Below are 21,577 nucleotides of genomic sequence, written 5' to 3'. Positions count from 1 at the left end.
ATATTTCTATGCTGAAGTTAGCTAAATATATGGCCATTTACTAGATGATTAGAAAGTGACTTGTGAGAACACCCACTCCTGACACACTCACAAATTGTTCTGAATAAATATTTAATATGACCTCAGCTTCACCCATTTTCCACTGTGGGCTTAGAACCCTGTACCAGCTTAGTTTGGAAATTATACTGTATTAAACTATTTAACCTCTGTTTTCCAAGATATTTTAGTATCAATTTAAGGAGATTAACAATATGCAAATATTAACAGACAAATTAAAGCAGACTGGAGTTAGCTAGTCCCAATAAAATTATCAGAATATTATTTAAGAATTTCTAACCACTTACCTTGTGAACTAACTTCACTTTGATTTTCTTTGCACTTTTGGGGAGAATTGAAACAAAACTCATTTTCTGCTTGATGATTTTCCTGACTCTTCATTTTCACTTTTTTGTGCAAAGTAATTCTCCTAACCACCTACAATTTATACTTCTTACAAATGACAATTCATCCTGTGTTGTGTATTTTATAAATACGTTTTATTATATATTTATGTACAACTAATAATTCGTATGAAATATATATTTTATGTAATAATTAGACTAATTTTCAATACCTAAGACACAAGAAACCAACTATTTATCTTCTGCTACCTTCTCCTGAATTCATCAAGGCAAATAAAATTCAATTCTTAAAAATCTAGAAATGATATTTTTTTAGATAGTACAACTTCTTTGAAAATCAGCCTCAAAGTCAGTTATGAAAATTAAATTTGGAACTCCAAAACCAGATAAAAACTTTGATGAATTTTATGTGTCTGTGACAGAAGAATTGTGGAGAAGTTGTAAAAAAAAAATTTTAAGTGATTTTGAACTAAAAAATATTTAATGTTAATTGCTTCAGTAATATTTTAATGCATAAATGTCCACTTGACATTTACACAAACCTTCTTATATTGTTCTGCTCACAAACAAGGTGGTAAAATAGTTTTAATAACAATTATAAGCATAAAGGTAGGTTGGCAAAAGTGGGCAGTATCTTAAGATAGCTGATGTCTGTTGGACCATGATGGCCAATGTGCATGTAAGTTACAATTGGAATGCTTCTTGGAATCTCTATCCCACCAAACTATGAATAAACATCTGCTTTCTGCCTTAAATTAATTACACAACTACATTAAACATAATTATTAAATATAGCTGGAATTATTCTTCCAAGATTCTAATCATTTCCCTATTAACTGGAAAGTTGATGCCAGATTTGATTTTTATTTAAATATAAGCTTTGTGTTCCCATATTCCTTTGAATTCCACAATCCATGACAGTGTAGGTGTGGCTATGCAAATAATACTTTCAAAATTAATTTCGCACAATAGTAAACACAATGAAAATGTTATTCCAGTCTACTTTAATTGTCTGTTAGTTTTTTTATTTTTAAGTCATCATGAATCAATGGTGTTTTAGCTGATTACTTTTAAAACCACTATATATTTGAAAGTATTTGGCAATGTGCACAATGCTTGATTTTAAGTTTTGTTTTTTTATACTTTTGATTCATTTTCCAATTTACTTACCTCTTTTCCAGCCTCACATTTACCTCAGCACTAAAACACGTCATGTAAAACTAGCATAAATTATATAGTGTCACTATTTTTAATAAATCTGCATGGAAATGTACAATACTTCTGCAAATGCCTTCAATATTTACTCTTAATAATCACCACTTAAAGTTGGTTATAAGTTTGCCTTTATTTTAGAGTTTTGTATATATATTTTTCTTTGGAATATATGATCATACAGTTTCAGTTCTTTGAGAATTAGGATAATTATATTTTCTGGTATGTTTTGCATTGACATATATTCATGAGAACAACAAAAATTTAAGGTTACTACTCTTCCAGCATAAAAAGTCTTGAATTAATGGCTCTATAATATTTTAGAGAATACAAAAAAGGGAATAATTTCCAAAAATATACTCAAACATTAAGCCAACTATAATGAGACAGTTCAAAATGCCTTCCAAAAAATTACAGACAGGCAAAATGAATGTTCTGGACTCTGTGGATTTGTTGAGAAAATCTACCAATATGGGAACTCTAGATACAGATAGAGAAAGTATCCCATTGGCTGTAGATAATTAAATTATGCTGAATACTGGAGTTTCAAAAATATCATACCAATTCTTATGGCCAATTAAGATGTTTAAATATTTCAAACTTGCTTGATTTTAAATAAAATTTGGAACTACCCATGGGTAAAAGATATAGAAAAAATATTCCATTCTTAGTAGAATAATAAAACGTTCATGTAGACGTATGAAATGATTACTATTTTAAATATCACAAGAAGACGAGGTTGTTAGTGACTCCCTTTAAGGAACTACTATAATAATTTAGAATTAATAAAAATAAATAGTTCTACCATTAAAATAAAATATTTTTACTTTATAGCCCACTTCTGAAAAATACATATCAATACTTTCTGATACTAAAATTGTTAAATTGTGGAGCTTCTAAAATGTAGTGAAGAAAATTCAGTATTCAAGTTTAAAAATTCAGAGATTTAAAAAATCTAAAATGTATGCCCATATTTGAAGAAAAAACTATCCATGTTAACATGTACTGTATGAATGTATAAACTTCTTTTAAAAACCCTGCTAATACATGTAATTTACTAAACTTAAGAAGTAAGTTTTTTTAGCCTTACCCAATAGGCCTTGAAACAATAATTTCAACTTGAGGTTCTGATTTTGATTCTAAAATAATGTTGTAAACTTCTTCATTTGTAGCTCCCGGCAGGGGTTTACCATTCCATTCTAGAACTTCATCCCCTTGAATTTAAAAAAAAGGGTATTTTTTTACCTTATATATTCTGTTGATTTTTCTTATCTTTTCTTGTTTTTTTTTTAACAAAGAAATGCAAAACATATACAAATAATTTAATTGTCTAGGCTCTGCTCTCGAAAGCAAATTGATTGCCATATAATGGTAGCTAGATGGTTCTTCTAGACACTTTTTTCTTCTTTTTTTTTTTCTTTTTCTTTTTCTTTCCCCAATAGAATATTACTGGTCACTGGAAACAGCACAATACAAACTACCTTTATCTTTTGAGAAATACCAGAAATCATATAAAAATCATCTCATGCTATGGGATGGAATTAGCACAGCTCATTTGGAAACATTAAAAAATAATAATTAGCAGCATGCCCTCCATATAATAAATGTAGGCGGCTCTATACATGAAAGATTATTAAACGCTGCATAAATCCTGCTTTACTTTTAGTAGAAATAGCAATTAACACTTGTTAGCATGAATTTTCCAACTCTAAGTCATGCTCCATTGCCTTCTCCAGATGCACAACAGAATAAAAATGCATGAAAGGATTTGAATTCATACCCAGAGGGTAACGCGAGGAGCTATATGGCAAGTTACAAAGCAAGCAGATGTAAAACTGTTGCATGACAGTTAACCCACTTCCAGATGTTCATAACACACACGTTCTATACATAATACATATTGTGAGCATTAAAGTAAAATTAGAAAATATGTTTAAAGTAATAAAACTATAGTGCTTATTAGGTTGTTAGATAACTGAAGAGTCATCAAGGAGAGTACTACGATGTGAAAATATACGGGCAAACAACCTGTTAACTAGAGTTTTCACCAAAGACCATTTGGGAAAAATTATTTATTTTCATAAATATTTAGAGCAGTTTTAGGTCTCAAATGCCTCTGCCCAGTATCCTTCAATTGACAATGGAGGCTCAGCTGAAATATCCCAGCCTCAGTGATACTTTGGAGTGCCTTAGTTTCTTTTTATGTTTCTGCTTATTTTGTTGTTCTCAGTGCCTATAACACTTTAGTAGCAAAGGAAATATGTGGCGAACTAATGGATCAATATCATCATTGTACATTTTAAAGCTAACAATAAATATGGAATTGTTTAGTTTTTAGCTATGCCTTTAAAAAAAGTAGAAAAGTTTTGTTTTGCTAGGATTATTTAAAATAATCCACCACCCCCCCCCAAAGTGTTTGCTTACTCAGAAGTAAAAAAGCAAATATCTGAAAAGCATATAATGCTGCTTTGGTATGAGAAAAGAGTATGGCTAGTACTAGTAGTTAAATCACTTCTGATCGTTTGATCTAAGATGTTACCTAGCAGTTTTTCAAAAAGGCAACAAATACACTTCACTATATTAAAAAATAATAATACAAATTTAACATATATTTGGAGTCTTTTAAATTTACTGACCAAGAAGAGAAATAAAGTTTATAGCACGTGAATGTATACATGTATGTGTGTGTACGAAAAAATATTTTCTAAAACAATACTTACCCTGATATTTTCTATTCTATTATGTTCTTTTTTTTTTTTCTAAATAATGGATGCAACCCATTACATCAACTTTGCTACCCGGTAATGTGCTGCAATCAACATTTTGCAAAAGCACTGCACTATAAAATTCTTCTGTTTATAGCCAACAACCTGGAAGCATAACTTTCAAAATCAAATTAACTTAATGCATGTATTTATTTATTTACAAATCAAGAACTCCTAAACCAGACGGTGGTCTCCTTAACAACATTTATTTATATCTGAGTCCTCTTTTCAGGCAGGGATGTAGATTATAAGGATACAAAGATAAAAGAGACTTTCTCCTGTCCTTAAATTTGGTGGAGGAGAAATAACAGAAATGAATACCTTTAATCAAATGTTACATGCAATGATAGGAATTCATCTGAGGAACAGAGGGAGTGCCAGGGAGGAAGTCATTAGTTACTGCTCAGGGGAGATGTCAGGAAACACTTGAGAACTAAAGCAACGTTACGTGAGCTTTGAAGGATGGCGAGGACTTCAACAGGCAGATCACAAGAGCAGCAAAGCCACCACGGACACGAGAGGCACTGGCCAGGTCCTGGAGGTGGAAACAGCTGCCTGGGTGGACCACCATGGCTGGGGATGAGACGACTGGTAAGGAGGTGGCTGGAAGTTGGGGGCAAACTACAGAGCTTTGACCTGAGTAGATGGTGCCTGAGAGACACTGAAGGGTCTTAATAAGGAGAGTGTCAGTGTCAAGTTTGTGGTTTGATCATTACGTCAAGCAGTGGGGCAGGGCGCGGACTTAAGGGAACAGCAGTAGAAAAAGCTACAGCCAGACTGCAAATGCTGAACAGAGGTCACGCTAATAAAAAAAACAACAACTGTACTTTTACAGGTCAATGCTGTTTATATGCAAACAGAAGGAAAGTAGTTCCTAAATAATAATGTAAATCAAACAGGATATATTATCTAATTTTTAAAAATACGTTTTTCAGTTACATCAATCGCTTCAAGTGAAAAGTACACTTATATGTTTTATAGTTATTTAAGTTGAGCTTCTGACATTTTAAAGTTTCTCAGACTCTAGGCACATAAGGGTGTTAAGTGAAATTAATCACTACAAGGGATATATAATATAGAAAAACCCCTTCACTGACTTTCTTAAGAAATTGTCTATTAAAACACAAAGAAAAAACCCAAAAGATATCATGCTTATAATCTGATCTGCAAGTTCACATTTCTGTAGCTAAAGGTATTTTACACCTGAGTAGACAACAAGGGATTCTTATACCTTTCAAGGCTTCTTTTCAAGTCATTAAACAAGCAAAGACTCAGGTTATTGACACAGTCACTCCTGATTGAGTTGTTTTCTTATGGAATCATAACTAGTCCCCGATAAGAAACAATAGTGTACAGTACACATCTTCAAAGCTGTGTGTATAGCAGGTGGAGAAAAGTCCCTCATTTGGGTTTTCTCCGCATACGATACCTGGAGAGCACGTCTCTATTGAAGAAAAAATCTAAATGATTTTGAACTGATATCCTGATAATCAACTACAACAAAAATGTCCTTAACAGTCATAGAATATTTTTTATAAAGGTCTCAATAATTATAACCTTATGGTATAAAAACTGAAAACACAGTCTAGAAACGTTCTCTTTCCACGTGCTACGGGGTTATTAATCCTCGCTTCGACAGGTCAGCCTACTCTGTTTTCTCTGTAATTGTCTGGCAAATGGGTAAGCAGACACTCTCACCAAAAGATTTCTACTAAACTCTGAAGTACAGCAAACTGGAGACAGTATGTTAATATGATTTTTACTAAAATGAAAAAAAACCAGTTTATCGAAAATAAATTTTAAAGTATGTTGCTACTAAGTATGGCACGTTTCAATATATTAAATGATTTTATTATGTCATATTAAAGTTACAAAGTAACATAATGTAAATTTCCAAATACCAAGAGGTAGCACATCTGCATGAATACAATATAGGTCACATTTAAATTAACAAATAATATATTACATAATCTGTGTAAGAAATGTGATTATGATTACATTTTATTAAAATCACTGGTACTGAATAAGTGTTTGGGGACCACTATGAAGAACTTTAATAATTACTATGGTTTATAAAATAAAGGACTAAACAGTGATACTATTTTTTGCACAGGCTAAACTGTTTTGGATTTTTGTAGCAACATTAGGAAGCCATCTACAAAAATTAGTAATCCTTCAGCATTTTGTGTCTATTTACTTTTACGTAAATAATAAGATTTCTCCTCATTTTCTCCAAACTGCCATTGAGGTATAGTTACCTATTTTTACAGTTAGTTAAGTATCCGTATCGGGAAACAAATCTGTATGCATGCATTAAAATTAGTTATTTACATAATGGACTTAGGTATAACTTACCCAAAACTGAAAACCACCATGCACAGAGCACACATTACTCAACTGTTTAAAAGTGAAACTTTACCTGCTCTCAAGTGTCCGACTACATCTGCGAGGCTACCCTTCTTTACTTTGGTGATGAAGGCACCGAGGCGTCCTAAGTCAGTCATTTTCCCTCCAACAACCTGGGTAATTATAAATTTGTAAGTTCCCAAGGCTCACACTGAGACAGAAGTTTCTCTGTTTGAGGAATTAATCCTACAGCTTTTGTAAGGTGTTTAGCATTGGGTGCAGGAACCAGAATGAAGTGCGATCCATTTGCGGTCAAAGGAGCCTACAGCTTAGTAGTGAGGAGAACGCACCACCTCATTACACGTGCGAGGAGGTATCCTAAGGAAGTGTATGTACTGGTTCCTCACAGCAACCTCACGCAGAAGGGCGCCAGGGACAACGCACTCCCAGAAGACGAGGTCTCCCCGCTCTCACCATCAGACAGCAGGTGTTTGACACAGTTGATTAATTGGGGTTTATTTTTTCTTGGCCCTCTACATTCACTTGAATTTCTACACTCAGATCGTGTCCCATTGTGACGTGAGATGTTGATCTCTTTTGTATATTTTTAGGAGAATGTAGAAGACTAAGACGAAGACTGGGGATTTAAACCAAGAACAGGTCACTTTGGGGAAGCAGTTCCACCATGGTCCAGAGTAATAGCCTAAGTTTATCTCAGCTCCTGACCACCTGAATGACCTCCTCATCTGAAATATCAACACATATAGGATCCAATCTAACTCTCCAAGTCTGAGTTATATCACTGAATAATTAACATTCTCACCTGGATTTTCCTCCATAACTAAAATTAAACACATCTGAAAGTTTCTAAGTTTAATTTCTCCCAGTGCAGGGGCTCAATGTGTATAATTAAAAATGGGAGGGATAATGTCAAAAGTTGAGGTTGATCCACATTCTTAGGGTCACACCCAATAGTGGAGGTGATCAGAATTATTTCATAGCAAGAGAAACTAATGATGATAATCAATAAGGTGACATTAACTGAATAACAGATTTTTAGTTGGATTACTAGTTGATGGTTTTGAAGAGGTTAAACTATCCCCCAACTATAATTCAATCTCTTGGTAAATAATCATTTTAAAGCAACATCTTTAAATGGTTCTTTAAGTTTATGGAAGCAAATGAAACCACGTGACAACACTCATACACGTGCACACACATAATAAAACAAAATGTATACATATGTGTCTTCTTACCGAAATTACATCTTTGTAATTTATTAGTTTTTTAAAGATTATATCTGTTAGAAGTCAGCTACTATTTGTAAAAGATACATTTTATTCTTTTGGTATTACCATAAATTTTATTGCACTTAGGAAACAATCTCTTTAATGATGTTTGGTGTTGTTTGTCAGGATATAATAAAATTATAATGTCCACGTTATTTAACTTTACTACTTTCCATTAAAACCATTTTAATGTAAACATTGTCCTTGAACTTTATATTCCGAGAAAAGTTCTTTCGTTTTCCTATATTTTATTGCAGCTTCCTAAGACATCTGTATGCCATTTTAGCAAAATGATTTTAAACTATTACCCCGATAAAAGTACTAAGTATACCATAAGACATCACTATATTAACAAGGTATATTCACTAGAAGAACTTTATTTTGAAGAGGAGGAGAAGATACTTAAAAATCATTGTCAGAAACTTTGCTGAATGTAGCCCACACTGTAATTCAGCCTTTAAGAACATTATAAACCAGCATACTTACTTTCAGACCCAGTAATGCACCTGATTCTTTGGGCATTGTTGTTCTCTTGTTAAGAATAACGCGTCCAATTAATCGGTCCCCCTCTTTAGATGGCTGCCACGTTACAGGATGCTATTAAAACATGAACAAAGTTATAAAAGATAAACCAGCTGCTTTCTTTCCTACAGACACATAATTATTGGTTGTAGCATGGTGCGATTTCCTCATTTAAGGACACTCTGAGGGAGTTCTTTATTCTGGTGGGCTCTATCCTTGACTTATAACAATTTTCTTTTCGTGCTATATTTTATTTGCAATAGGTACTTACTATACTAAATTGTTCTAAAAGTAGTCAGTGACTAAGTACATCTCTAAAATACGGTTCTGAAATGAAATGAATTGAAATTTTAAAATATATCTGCTCACCTAAATCAAATCGATTCTATATTTTGAGTTGTCGTTAATATGGACATCATTAACCAAATAATATCTCATCTACCTACAGCCGTTATTTAACACTTGCTGTTAGTTACTTTAAAATTGGTTATTATTCAGTGATACTGTTTTTTCCTTCAAAACTGTCCTGTCAAATGAAATCAATACTTACTCTCATAAAATGCAAAATGGAGCAGAATAAGATTACTATCTATCACGTATCAGCAAAGGATAACGAACAGCACACATAGTCCCTGAACTCCCAAATCTCCCTCCCAGAATGCTTACTGAGCTAATAGGTGATGTTTCCCGGCTATGCCACGTGGCGGGATCCAGCCAGTAATAATCCAAGTCACCTGCACAGTAGGAAGAGAATGAAAAGTGTAATGGCTTTCACGCGGAGAAGGAATACTTTACACGCAACTTCTTCAATCTGTAAAGTAAAGGGTTATGAATATCGCAATCTCGAGTGTGTACATCTCAGGATGACACACACCTGCACTGCACAGGCTGTGACCCGAATGCCCGGAATGAATGTGTGCCACAGATGCACGTCATACAAGGGGAGGGTTATCTTTTACTCTCGGTCCAGAAACACATAAAATGTACAGACAGATCTAGGTTATTCCACCCCCCTCCCCTCAGAGGACTACCCATGCCAAGGCACAGACTGTCATTAGTGATGTTGGTTAAAATTGTATTCACTGAACTAAGTATTAAAATTTAGTGCCTCCCCTTCAACTCTTGTGAACTTCATCATATCTTTCAAAATTATTCTCTGGTCTCTACAACTGGACACACGTTTTTTTAGGACATGGTGTTGAAAGTTAAATATCCAGAATAACTTTCAGCAAAAGAGTACATACAAATGACAAAGTATTCACTTTTACTAACGTCATAAAAAAGACTTAAAAAAATCCTAACTTTGTAAACATGAACTTATGAACCTTTATTTTGATTTTTTTGGCTTCAAAATATAATGTGAAAGAAAGTGTTTGAGAAAAAAAAAATAAAAAAAAAATAATGGAAAGCAGCAGTGCTGTGAGTATTTGCATAGGCAGAAAGGCCAGAGTGGGTAACCATATGAGAATAAATGACCTTTTACATTTTAAAGATCAGATTAAATCAATGAAAAATTTTCTTCAAAGAGAAAAATATTAGGAGAGTGAGTAAAGCATGTCAGCTAACAGTGAGATGTCTAGCTCACTGTTAGGAAAATATGTTTTGGATGCTGTCTGTGAAGGTTATAAATAAAGAATTTAATGTAGATGACAGGCATGGCAAATTCAGGCACCATAAAAGAAATATCATAGAAAATGAAAAAAAAAAGTTTAAAATCTGCAGGCACAAAAAAAATCCATGTACTTCAATTTCTTAGTAGAATGATATATATCCGGCAATAAGTACTAAAATGCTCTTCAAATATGGCATGTAGAAAACAGCAGTATATTCTATGAAACTATATTCTGTTAAAATTTACTCCATATGGAGTACATATCCTTCTCATAATCATATACTTTAAAAGGTATACATGGCTTGGCGACTATAGATTTCTAATAATCTGGACCACCTTAGTTAATGGGATATAAGGAAAGTTGTAAAAGGAAAGGTTTTTTTCCTCCTTTATTTTTACTGTTTGTGAAACTTCATGTGCTTATTTTTAAAGTTGCTTTGCCTTTAGTATTATGGCACCATTCCTCTTGAAAGAAAAACTATTTATAATAAAATTAAAATGACTACTCAGTAGTAACTACCAATATTATTCAAAAGACTGTTGCAATTCATAAGGCTTTCTCCCTAAAATTTCACAAACCTAGTAATAAGGCTGATGACTCGTGAAATGTTGATTCATTGTGAAATACTGTGACAAATTAATAGACCCACTGAGATATTTGTGGGGCTTGAAGAAGAAAAATTAGTCATTAAGGTGGACGCTGCTTTGAGAAGTCTTTAAGGTTTAAAGAAATGACAAACATCCTTCCTATTTTAAAGGCTTCGAGGAACCAGCTCATTGTGTCTTGAAGGAACTGACTTAGATCTTAGAAACTGGACTCCTTGGGGTCCTATCTGGCTCATCTTCCAGCTCCCCGTAGGGGGTCCAACCTTGTTTCACTCACCTTTTCCTGAGAAAATCTAGATATTGGCATCTGATGAATGTTTGCTGGGCAAAAAGGGCTGCCTATATGCAAAGAGCTGAAAGGCCATGTTTCCAGTACAATTCGGTAATGATACTGAGCACACTTGATTATGAAAAGACTGCTTTCAGGCAGTGGTTTTCTATCATCTGTAAGCTGTGTAGGATAATGATCGTGAATGGAGAGTCTAATTTAACTGGCTTAAGATGGGAGATACATATGTATATATACAGCTTGCCAGGCCATTCAGGGGTTCAGTCAGAACTAATTCTTACATTAGTGCTCATATGAATGGAACCGATTTTGCAGCTTTAAAGATTCTGTTTTTCAGTTTTGGAAATCTACTAAAAATGACTAATAAATGTAAATCTAAAAGAGACATTACGTATTTCAGCATACACTAAGAGTTGCATATATTTTAGTACACAATTACACTTCCCTCACTTTCTGAACAGTTTTTGACAGCTTTCTTAGCACTAATTTCATCATCACCCATTAAAATATAACATTTTTGCGTAAAGATTTACAAAAAAGTACATTCTAAAATCTAAATATGTGGTTTTAAACTATATGTGTTTCTTCTTTCCATGTATTATTAAATTGTAAAGATATTATTGACTTTTTAAGTACTCTAATTTGTCTTTATAAGACACATTTCTCTATTATTAATAGAAGTGACACTCAACAAAACTCCCCCCCTAAAATATTCAGACTCTAGTATTTCATTAATATAAATCATTTTCCTTGATTACTTTCTTAATAGGTGATTAAAGATATTGGTTGCCAGGTGGCATAGCTACAAAATGATAAATGCATGGTATTTGCTTATGAAATTGATGCAAAAGCATTTTGGCTCTAATGCTCAATACAACTGTAAAGGAATAAATTTACTATTGTCATTAATTTAAATCCAGGAAATAGATGCTTCCGTCAACTGAAATGGCAAGTTCATAAATATCCAAGTCCAATGAAGTGTTATAATTTGAGCATTATTTTTTTGTGAAAACATGGAAAACAGACTTTTATCCTATTCCTTGTGAAAAAGCAGGTTAATTACACTTCATAAGTAAGCAGACAGCTTTCACCGCACAAATAAAAGTCGGCTAAGGACACGTGAGCTTTCTGTAAAGAGAACTACCTTTTCCTAAACCCAGGTCATTATGGTAAGGGTATGTTAACAGTGCATAAGCATGCATCTCTATGAGTTAAATCTTTGCACCTCGTGATAGCTAATGTCAAAGCACGGTGGATTCCAATAAGACCAATCGAAGGCAACGAACAAAAATACCTTCTAAATAATACAGATGCATGGTTGAGTGTATGTATGGGTATATTAAAACTGTCAGGAGAGAACCATAACTAATTTCACACATTAAATACCTATTTCACAGTTTACATAGCAGCTACCGTTGACCAAGTGGAATGCCCCTCTAATGTGCAAGTAGTAAAGGAAAGGTTATCGACACCAAAGCCTTGAAGCATTAGAAAAGCTGGACTTCTCCATCACCAGAAAACATATATAATGTATTTTGTATACATTATATACATATAATACATATACATATATAATATACATATATATATTTATATACATATATAATGTATAACGTCATCATAATGATGATAAAAGATGGGACTCAAGCCAATTCCAAGATCAACTCACAGTAACTCTGAACAATTTCTAATACATATCCATAATTTTGCTACTTCTCATCTCAAAAAATCAGTTGTTCTTCCTACATAGAACAGATTGTCACCATTCAAAACAATTATAAAAATCATGGACCAAAAATCAGAAGAATTGTCCTTCCCAGAGTTTTCGTACACCTCTTTAAATTTTTACTCTTATATTTTTGTTTATAATCTACAGCAGGATACATGTTGAGACTCAATAAAATTAGATGAATCCTAGGGTACTCTATTACAGCACAACACTAGACAAATTAAAATATTGGGCAAAAACACGTTTATTGTATGTCTATACACAGTGCATATGCAAAAGCCAACTCAGTTCTAAGAACGAGGTTTTAATTTGAGACAAAATTGGGTATTTTTAACACTGTGTACCATGATCAGCACACAAGTTAACAAATAATTGCTTTGGTTATAATATGATAAAAACATCCACTTTAATCCATTTTAATACTGTACAAGGACATTTTCATAAACAGGAAATAAAATGTGAAGTCTAAGAACTGAGATAAAATCTTAATTTCTGATTCATATAACGAAAAGGCCATTTTGAATAGTTTCCTCATATTTTAGAAGTTCCTTTTAGAGAGTTCTATGCCTGCAAAGGGCAAGTATATTCACTCCTACCCTGAAATTATACACAATAATGGAGCTAACTGTGAAATCAGTCAGCAATAATTTTCTATACAGCAGAGCCCCAGAAAGCCTAAATTTACCAAAGTGTATTTAACAGTCAGGGATAAGAAACAAATATTATTTAATAGGACTTAGTATCCAGGCAGTAAAATAAAATGGGAACATGTATGTGTTAAATTTAATCATTAACCACATAATCTGTGAAGTAGTAAATACTATGTGTACGGATGCAAAATCAGTAACTTGTCATTCACAATCGAATTCCTGTCAGTCTAAGTTCCTAGTATAGAAAAGTTTTGGTCCTCAAGTATTTTTTGGTGATTTCATTCAGAATCTACACCAATGTCCACTCCACAATTTGATGGCAAATGCTGTGTAATTAAGTAGCAGATTTGTGTCCCCTGAACGCAAGGCCTGAGGCAGGGCCGGTGGCATCTCCAAACTCGTGGTCTTCAAGCAAAAACCTTTTCAATAATTCTAAGGAACACCAGTTTCTGGTGTTGGCCCAGGTCACACACACCAACTGTCATCCCTTGGAAGAATTACATTGTCTCCAGCTTTTAGGAATTTGTTCAAAGTAGCTGTTCTCCAAATGCACCTTACAAGTTTCACTTTCAAAATCCTCATTTGTTCACAATGTGCTGTTTCTATCATAGAACCAATAATACTACCGTCTCTCTCTCTTTGGTTTATTAATTTGACAGTTCAAGTAAATGCATCAACTCTTAGTTATTAAGTTAATGAGGTGTCAAAGATGTTTGCATTCAGAAATTATTTACATTGAATAGAACCTCCAGAGTTGAATTATCTCTAGAGAAAGATTAAATATTTGCTTGAGGACCTGTGATGCTGTCTCTTGTGATTTATAATCTTAGGGCACAGGCAAGAAGGCTGGTAGATGATCTGGGAAAGGAGAATTTTGTAAGCATATTTGGTAGAGGTGGTTATATGTATTGTTTGGTGAATTTGAGAGCTAATTTTGGGAATGTCAACCTGACCATCACACAATTCTACAAAGCAGTTATGTGCAACTCAGAATCAACACTTCTGGCTGAATTCTGAGCTCCATCGTTTCGATTAATCCAATCCCTCAACTTTGGAGATAATAACTTCTGTAGCATCCCACTGTTCTTTCGAGGGTAGGATGAGATAATGCACGTGAAATGCTATATAAACTGTAAAGCACCCCAGAAATGCCAGCGGCCATTGGAGTGTAAAAATATACACTGAAAAGTATTTCCAATGATAACACTGATGAGCGTTTCTGTCGATGCTAACATCATGGAATAATATTTTTTCTGCCCCACAGTTTACTTTTTTGAAACCTTGACTAGTCAGAGAACCTCCCTATATTTTCATTTCTCTGTTAACAGTGTCATCTAACCTAATATTTAAAATTATGTCGTTTCTATAAAACGTATAAAAACCAGCTGTGGTGTAAAAAGAGCACTGCACTGGAAGCTAGAAACTTGTGAGTCTCACCCTAACCCTGCCGTATCAGGGGCATTATCGTGATACCGTCTCTTCGTTTCTATAATCCTCGTCCTTTTCTATAAAATGGGGATGATGCCACTTCCTCACAAAAGTTCCACGAGGCTTAAATGAGATATGCCAGTTTTGTAAACTGTGAAGGACTTTAGAAATAGACTGTATTGTCTAATTACATAATCGACGACCCAAAACCCATGGGATGCAGCAAAAGCGGTTCTAAGAGGGAAGTTTATAGCTATACAAGCCTACCTCAAGAAACAAGAAAAATCTCAAGTAAACAACCTAACCTTACACCTAAAGAAACTAGAGAAAGAAGAACAAACAAAACCCAAAGTTAGCAGAAGGAAAGAAATCATAAAGATCAGAGCGGAAATAAATGAAATAGAAACAAAGAAAAGGATAGCAAAGATCAATAAAACTAAAAGTTGGTTCTTTGAGAAGATAAACAAAATTGATAAGCCATTAGCCAGACTCATCAAGAAAAAGAGGGAGAGGACTCAAATCAATAAAATCAGAAATGAAAAAGGAGAAGTTACAACAGACACCGCAGAAATACAAAGCATCCTAAGAGACTACTACAAGCAACTTTATGCCAATAAAATGGACAACCTGGAAGAAATGGACAAATTCTTAGAAAGGTATAACCTTCCAAGACTGAATCAGGAAGAAACAGAAAATATGAACAGACCAATCACAAGTAATGAAATTGAAACTGTGATTAAAAATCTTCCAACGTAATCGAGATTAGGAATAAGAAATCACAGTGTTAGAGATCAGACTGATACTTAGATAGCAATCATAGCTAAAATACAAGTAGTATCAGTAATCTTTCCACTGGATGACTCGAAATGGGCTCAGAAGAATGTTAAAGTCACTCTGTTTATAAAAATTATTAATTGGCCTGGTCTACAACAGATGCTCAAGTGCTCAGAAGAAAGGAGTATTTCTTTCTTTTTTTTTTAAATGTTATTATTTTTATTTTTAATGATACTATTACAGTATAACAAAAGAAATGAATATAAGTTATAAGTGTACAGTTCAGTAAATTTTCATAAAGTTAACACAGCTGCATAACTAACATCCAAATCTAGAAACAGAATATCATTAATATTCTCAAATTGCTCTCTATGCGCCATTCCAATCATAAAACCCCTATCCTGAGCTTGAACACTTTAGATCAAATTTACCTTTATTTTAACTTAATGGAAATGGAATCTAAATTATGTACTCTTTAGTGTCTGGCTTACTTTGCTCCATATTATTTTTGACATATTCTTCTATGTTGATTTGTGCAGTCTTTATTCACGTATTCTCATTGCTTGATAGTATACTATTATTATACACTATACCAATTCTACAGTAAAAAGGCATTTTGTGTTGTTTCAACTTTTGAATATTATGAATAGAGCTCTGTTGAATATTTTGTATACATCTTTCGTTTAATACATGTTAAACAAGATACCAATGTGTCGAATTTCTGGATCAAACTGCATCTGTATTTTCTGCTCTATAAAATACCATCAAATAGTTTTTTTTTTTTTAATGATTGCAACTGTTTATGCCAGTTGTTCCACATGCTTAACAATACTTGTTATTTTCTGACTTTTTCTTCATATTCATGATGGTGGGTGTATAGTGTTAGCATCTTGTGATTTTAATTTACATTTCTCGGACGAAAAGAAAGTTGACAGGTTTTCATATGCTTACTGGTCATTTCAAGACCCTCTTTTATGAAGTGTCCAAGGTTTTTGTCTATTTTTCTGTTACCCTGTCTGCTTCTTTCTTTTTTTTTTTTTTTTAAACATCTTTATTGAAGTATAATTGCCTTACAATGGTGTGTTAGCTTCTGCTTTATAACAAAGTGAATCAGTTATACACAGAAAATATGTTCCCATATCTATGGAGAACAGTATGGAGGTTCCTTAAAAAACTACAAATAGAACTACCATACGACCCAGCAATCCCACTACTGGGCATATACCCTGAGAAAACCATAGTTCAAAAAGAGTCATGGGGCTTCCCTGGTGGCGCAGTGGTTGGGAGTCTGCCTGCCAGTGCAGGGGACACGGGTTCGAGCCCTGGTCTGGGAGGATCCTGCATGCCACGGAGCAACTAGGCCCGTGAGCCACAATTACTGAGCCTGCGCGTCTGGAGCCTGTGCTCCGCAACGGGAGAGGCCACGATGGTGAGAGGCCCGCGCACCGCGATGAGGGGTGGCCCCCGCTTGCCGCAGCTGGAGGGAGCCCTTGCGCGGAGATGGGGACCCAACACAGCCAAAAATAAATAAATAAAAATTAAAAAAAAAAAAAGAGTCATGTACCAAAATGTTCATTGCAGCTCTATTTACAATAGCCAGGACATGGAAGCAACCTAAATGTCCATCGACAGATGAATGGATAAAGAAGATGTGGCACATATATACAATGGAATATTACTCAGCCATAAAAAGAAATGAAATGGAGCTATTTGTAATGAGGTGGATGGAGTTAGAGTCTGTCATACAGAGTGAAGTAAGTCAGAAAGAGAAAAACAAATACAGTATGCTAACACATATATATGGAATCTAAGGAAAAAAAAAAAAAAAAGGCCATGAAGAACCTAGTGGCAAGAAGGAGTATTTCTTTAACCCTGATTGTTACAGGGTGAGAAGAGGAGCCATCACACACAGAAAGAGCAGCGGGAATCTTCCTGTTAATTTCCACAAAGCCAGTGGGAGCCCAGGGGATTGAGGAAATGGTTACCTTTTTAGTGAGGTTGTCTATACATTGAGATGTATACAGATTACCCTAACCCCAAATATCTGAAGTAATTAATTTGACCAGGTTGTGCAATGTATCCTTCATCTGAAAATAAGCATTTTGTCATTTCTCCTTTATATGATCATATTTTCATGTGAGAAAATAAAACGCTTTTGGTGTATAAGCAGCATATTTGTGACTGAAATCTTCCATATCACGAAACAAGTAGGCTACTTTATCTCTTCATATTTTTTCTCTGATGACTCAAAGATATCCCTGAAAATGTTTTTTTGAAACCAGCCTGTATTATCTTAAAATTATTTCGTACAGACATTAGTTATGGAATATATTTTAATATGTATATTAAAATAGGTTTAATATAGGTTAAACGTATAGGTTATAAGAGTCCTAACTTTCTAATATTCCCTTTTGTTAGCTTATATTCCTAACAAAATAATCTACATCATAACAAGATTGATGGTTTTAAGAAAAAAACCTGTAAATTTAAATCTGTAACAGGGTCGCTCTGGATGCTGGGGCTTCGGGAGAGCACAGAAAATTTTGTGGATTTACTTTAAACGGCCTAAAAGACATGGAGAAATAAAAAGCTATTTCAGAGAGTAAACAGTTTGATTTTCCTAGTTTTAAAGGTCACATAAATTTATATTTTTGAGACTCTGTGAAGTTTCAGGGTTCAGAAATACTCCCACAGCAGTGATGTCTGTGTCCCTTACCTCCACATAGACCCGATGCCACAGGCTTCCAAGGAAGTCAGTAAATTCAAATTTCTGAAAGTTCTGAGCAACAAAAACAGAAAACACACACACACACACACCGCTTTGTGCCCTAGAATAATAAAATAAGGATGCTTATGGTCTTCAGGAAATCTAGAGCAGACTGTATTTATTACCCATATTACATAACAATACAAATGTACCTAAAGAAAGGTCTGAGGTCACTGATGAGAGCGCAAAAGGATGTGCGTGGAGAATAGTTTCGAGAAAAATAAATTTCATGCGTAAACATGGTTTGAGGCCCCACGACTGAGCCATTTATTTCTTCCCCAGAATCTACACATAGAAAGCGTAGCGAAGCACCCTTGGGAGCGGATCCCCAAATTCACAATCTTAGGGACCCTGCTTCCCTTTTCCCGGTACCAGGACCCTTCATGGCGGGGGGAGGTTGCTGCCTATAGGAGGGAGGTGTCCCTGCCACTTTGCAACTGACCAGGCTTCCTCTGTGACACTGAGCACTCCATTCACGGGCAGACCAGCTGTCACGTGCAAAGTCTCGGAACAACCAGCCAGGAAACCCTGTGGAAAAAACCGGGGTTTATTTGTTTTCATCGTCTGGGGACTGGGTGTTACCCGAAGGTTTCAGAAGCTGTAGCACTGGGTGAGGTCACAGCACAGACATTACAAGAAAGAACTCTGGATGCAAATATCTCTGATCAAGGGAAACGCGAGTCTTTATCCAGACCTCATGCCCAGGCAGCCCTAGCAAAACAGTATTCACTGCAATAATCCTGACTGTCCAATCAATTTCCACCTGCCTTTACATCCCAGAGACAGAAAATTAGGGAGATCAATGGAGATCAATGCACTATGCTGCTTTTAATGATACAAAAGAATCATACTCAAATGATGACAAAGATGAATTTTGAGGGTATACAGAACAAAACAGAAGTTCTTTTGATACTGCTTACCATTTAAAAATATATTGTGAAGTTATATGCAAAGCAGAAATAGAGACACAGATGTAGAGAACAAACTTATGGATACCAAGGTGGGAAGGAGGGGTGGATGAACTGGGAGATTGGGACTGACACATACCCACTACTATGTATACAATAGACAACTAATGAGAACCTACTGTATAGCACAGGGAACTAACTCTACTCAATGATCTGTGGTGACCTAAATGGGAAGGAAATCTAAAAAAGAGGGTATATATGTATACGTATAACTGATTCACTTTGCTGTACAGCAGAAACTAACACAACACTGTAAAGCAACTATACTCCAATAAAAATTTTAAAAAATAATAAAAATAAAAAATATATTGTGAAGCTATAAAACAGTAGAAAATAAAGTCACCCTAGCAAACATTTTGGTAACAGAAACAGATGTTTTGAAACCAGAGCTTCCTCCGGCCAAGTAAGTTACCATAAATAATTGGGGGTTTTTTCTCCTTTCTTTTTTTCTTTTCTTTTGTGCTTTGTTTGTCTTTGTTTTTATTTTGGCTATGCAAGCAAATAATTTATAGATCTACTACAGGACTTTTTTTAAGTTGAAAGTTCCTTGACTGGCGGTGGGAAATCACTAGGCATAGCAATTTGGAGAACATTTGATGCCTCCATGTTATTCTAGAGAAAACTGGTAAGTACACCTTCAAAATTATAGCCACGGGAAACCAGGTAGCAAAACACTGCAAGGTCACTGCGCTAGATCTCTGCCACAGCACCAAAGCGGTCAAGCTGTCCAAAGTCACCACCTTTCAGCTGGGCTCCCACTCCAGGTGACGGGAGCAAGCGATGCAAGTAACAAAGCACAAAGCAAACGGAGGGAAGAGGCATCCTCACAAACACGTGTGCACAGGATACGCACTGCTAATTACCAAGACATCTCACTTCAGAGGAGCTGAAACCACTGGCAAGGGAAAGGGATTCTCTCCCAGAGGCCCTGAATACTTAAGGTTGGGATGAATGAGTCCAGAATTACATTTCCAATATAATAATTTCAAAATATATTCCTCTTAGATTAAACCTTCATACCAAAACCTGTTACTTTAAAACATCAGGATGCCTCACCGGCCTTCAAAGTGCTCAAGGTGGTTTCTTGGTTGCTCATAGGTCAGGTGCCATCTTGAGAAGGACCGGGTTCCACTCAGGACACCCAGGGCGCTGGCTGTTTAAACAGAGAACTCCACAGTCACCCAGCTGCACTGACCAACCCAAGCCCAGATCAGGGAGGACATATCCTGGAACACCTTGTCCCTGGATATTTCTGAAATGTTTAACTCAGAACAATAATGTGCACAGAGGTCTTGGTGAGGGAGAGGCGGTGAATCCATTTAGCTGTTCTAAAATCTAGCTGTGCATTAACCCGGACCACCAGCCACGCGCCCGGGCTGCGCCGTATCCCACCTCTGCCCCACCGTTCTTTTACCATGTTGTCCTTCAACATGTTATGCATTAGACAGATCATCACGCAGACACCGCTGCTGCTACTAAGCGTCTTCTCCATGAAACCACACGCAAGAAATGTCTTTCTGGTGTCCGTATCAGGACAAATCAGTGAGCACTCCTACAACTGGTTTACTTTAGCGTTATGGATGCTATACATTTTTAATTAATGACATTTTTCTCAAAGCACATGTATTAGGATGTTTATGGTTAAATCTAAAGCTGAAATGTCTATCTTGATTCTCCCTCACGGATCTTTTCTACACGTTTTTCACTGATTGCATATGGCTGTATTTTTACATTTGGTAGAAACGTAAAGTCACTTCTGGTACAAAGGTAGACTTTAAAGTGGGAATTAAAATAAAATTGAATGAATATGCCCAAACATTATTTAATATATTTATTTTAAACCCTGCTTTCATTAAAATATAGATTTTTCCATCCATCAATCTCAAAATATCTTTCCTGCCATGAGAAATAACTAAAATGCAATTGAAGTACAGATGTTAGCTTGTCTTGAGCTTAAACCACAGCATTCAGTAAACAGCAAATTATTGTACGTTATTTGGGAATCTTGCCAAAGAATGGAAAGCAAGTGAAAAAGGTTTTCTTCTGGCAAAAACCAATATCACAAATCTGAGCTCCCAGACTTAATTCATTCAAAAACCCAGTAGGCCTTCACTCATAATTTTAGTCACAATCATAAGACAGTTTCTCTGGCATTCGACCCCACAGGACCACTGAAGATGCACATTGCAAACGAGCAAGTAAGGGTTGCTACAGACAAA

The 21,577-nt window shown here is 35.1% G+C and overlaps 1 protein-coding gene across 11 annotated transcripts in view; it reads right to left on the bottom strand.

The window, feature by feature from the left end:
- Positions 1 to 21,577, bottom strand: part of RIMS1 (regulating synaptic membrane exocytosis 1) — a 467,913-nt gene that overhangs the window by 157,545 nt on the left and 288,791 nt on the right. For all 11 annotated transcript variants that reach the window (XM_068551600.1, XM_068551589.1, XM_068551595.1 and 8 more), the window contains 4 exons: positions 9,202 to 9,269; positions 8,500 to 8,610; positions 6,798 to 6,897; positions 2,704 to 2,827 (listed from right to left, as the gene is read on the bottom strand). In XM_068551600.1, coding sequence (XP_068407701.1) covers positions 2,704 to 2,827; positions 6,798 to 6,897; positions 8,500 to 8,610; positions 9,202 to 9,269 — 403 coding nt within the window. The remainder of the gene's footprint in view (positions 1 to 2,703; positions 2,828 to 6,797; positions 6,898 to 8,499; positions 8,611 to 9,201; positions 9,270 to 21,577) is intronic.

This window comes from Eschrichtius robustus, chromosome 9, assembly GCF_028021215.1.
Source record: "Eschrichtius robustus isolate mEscRob2 chromosome 9, mEscRob2.pri, whole genome shotgun sequence".
In the NCBI taxonomy this organism is placed as follows: Eukaryota; Metazoa; Chordata; class Mammalia; order Artiodactyla; family Eschrichtiidae; genus Eschrichtius; species Eschrichtius robustus.
This window is presented reverse-complemented; position numbering and strand designations above follow the sequence as displayed.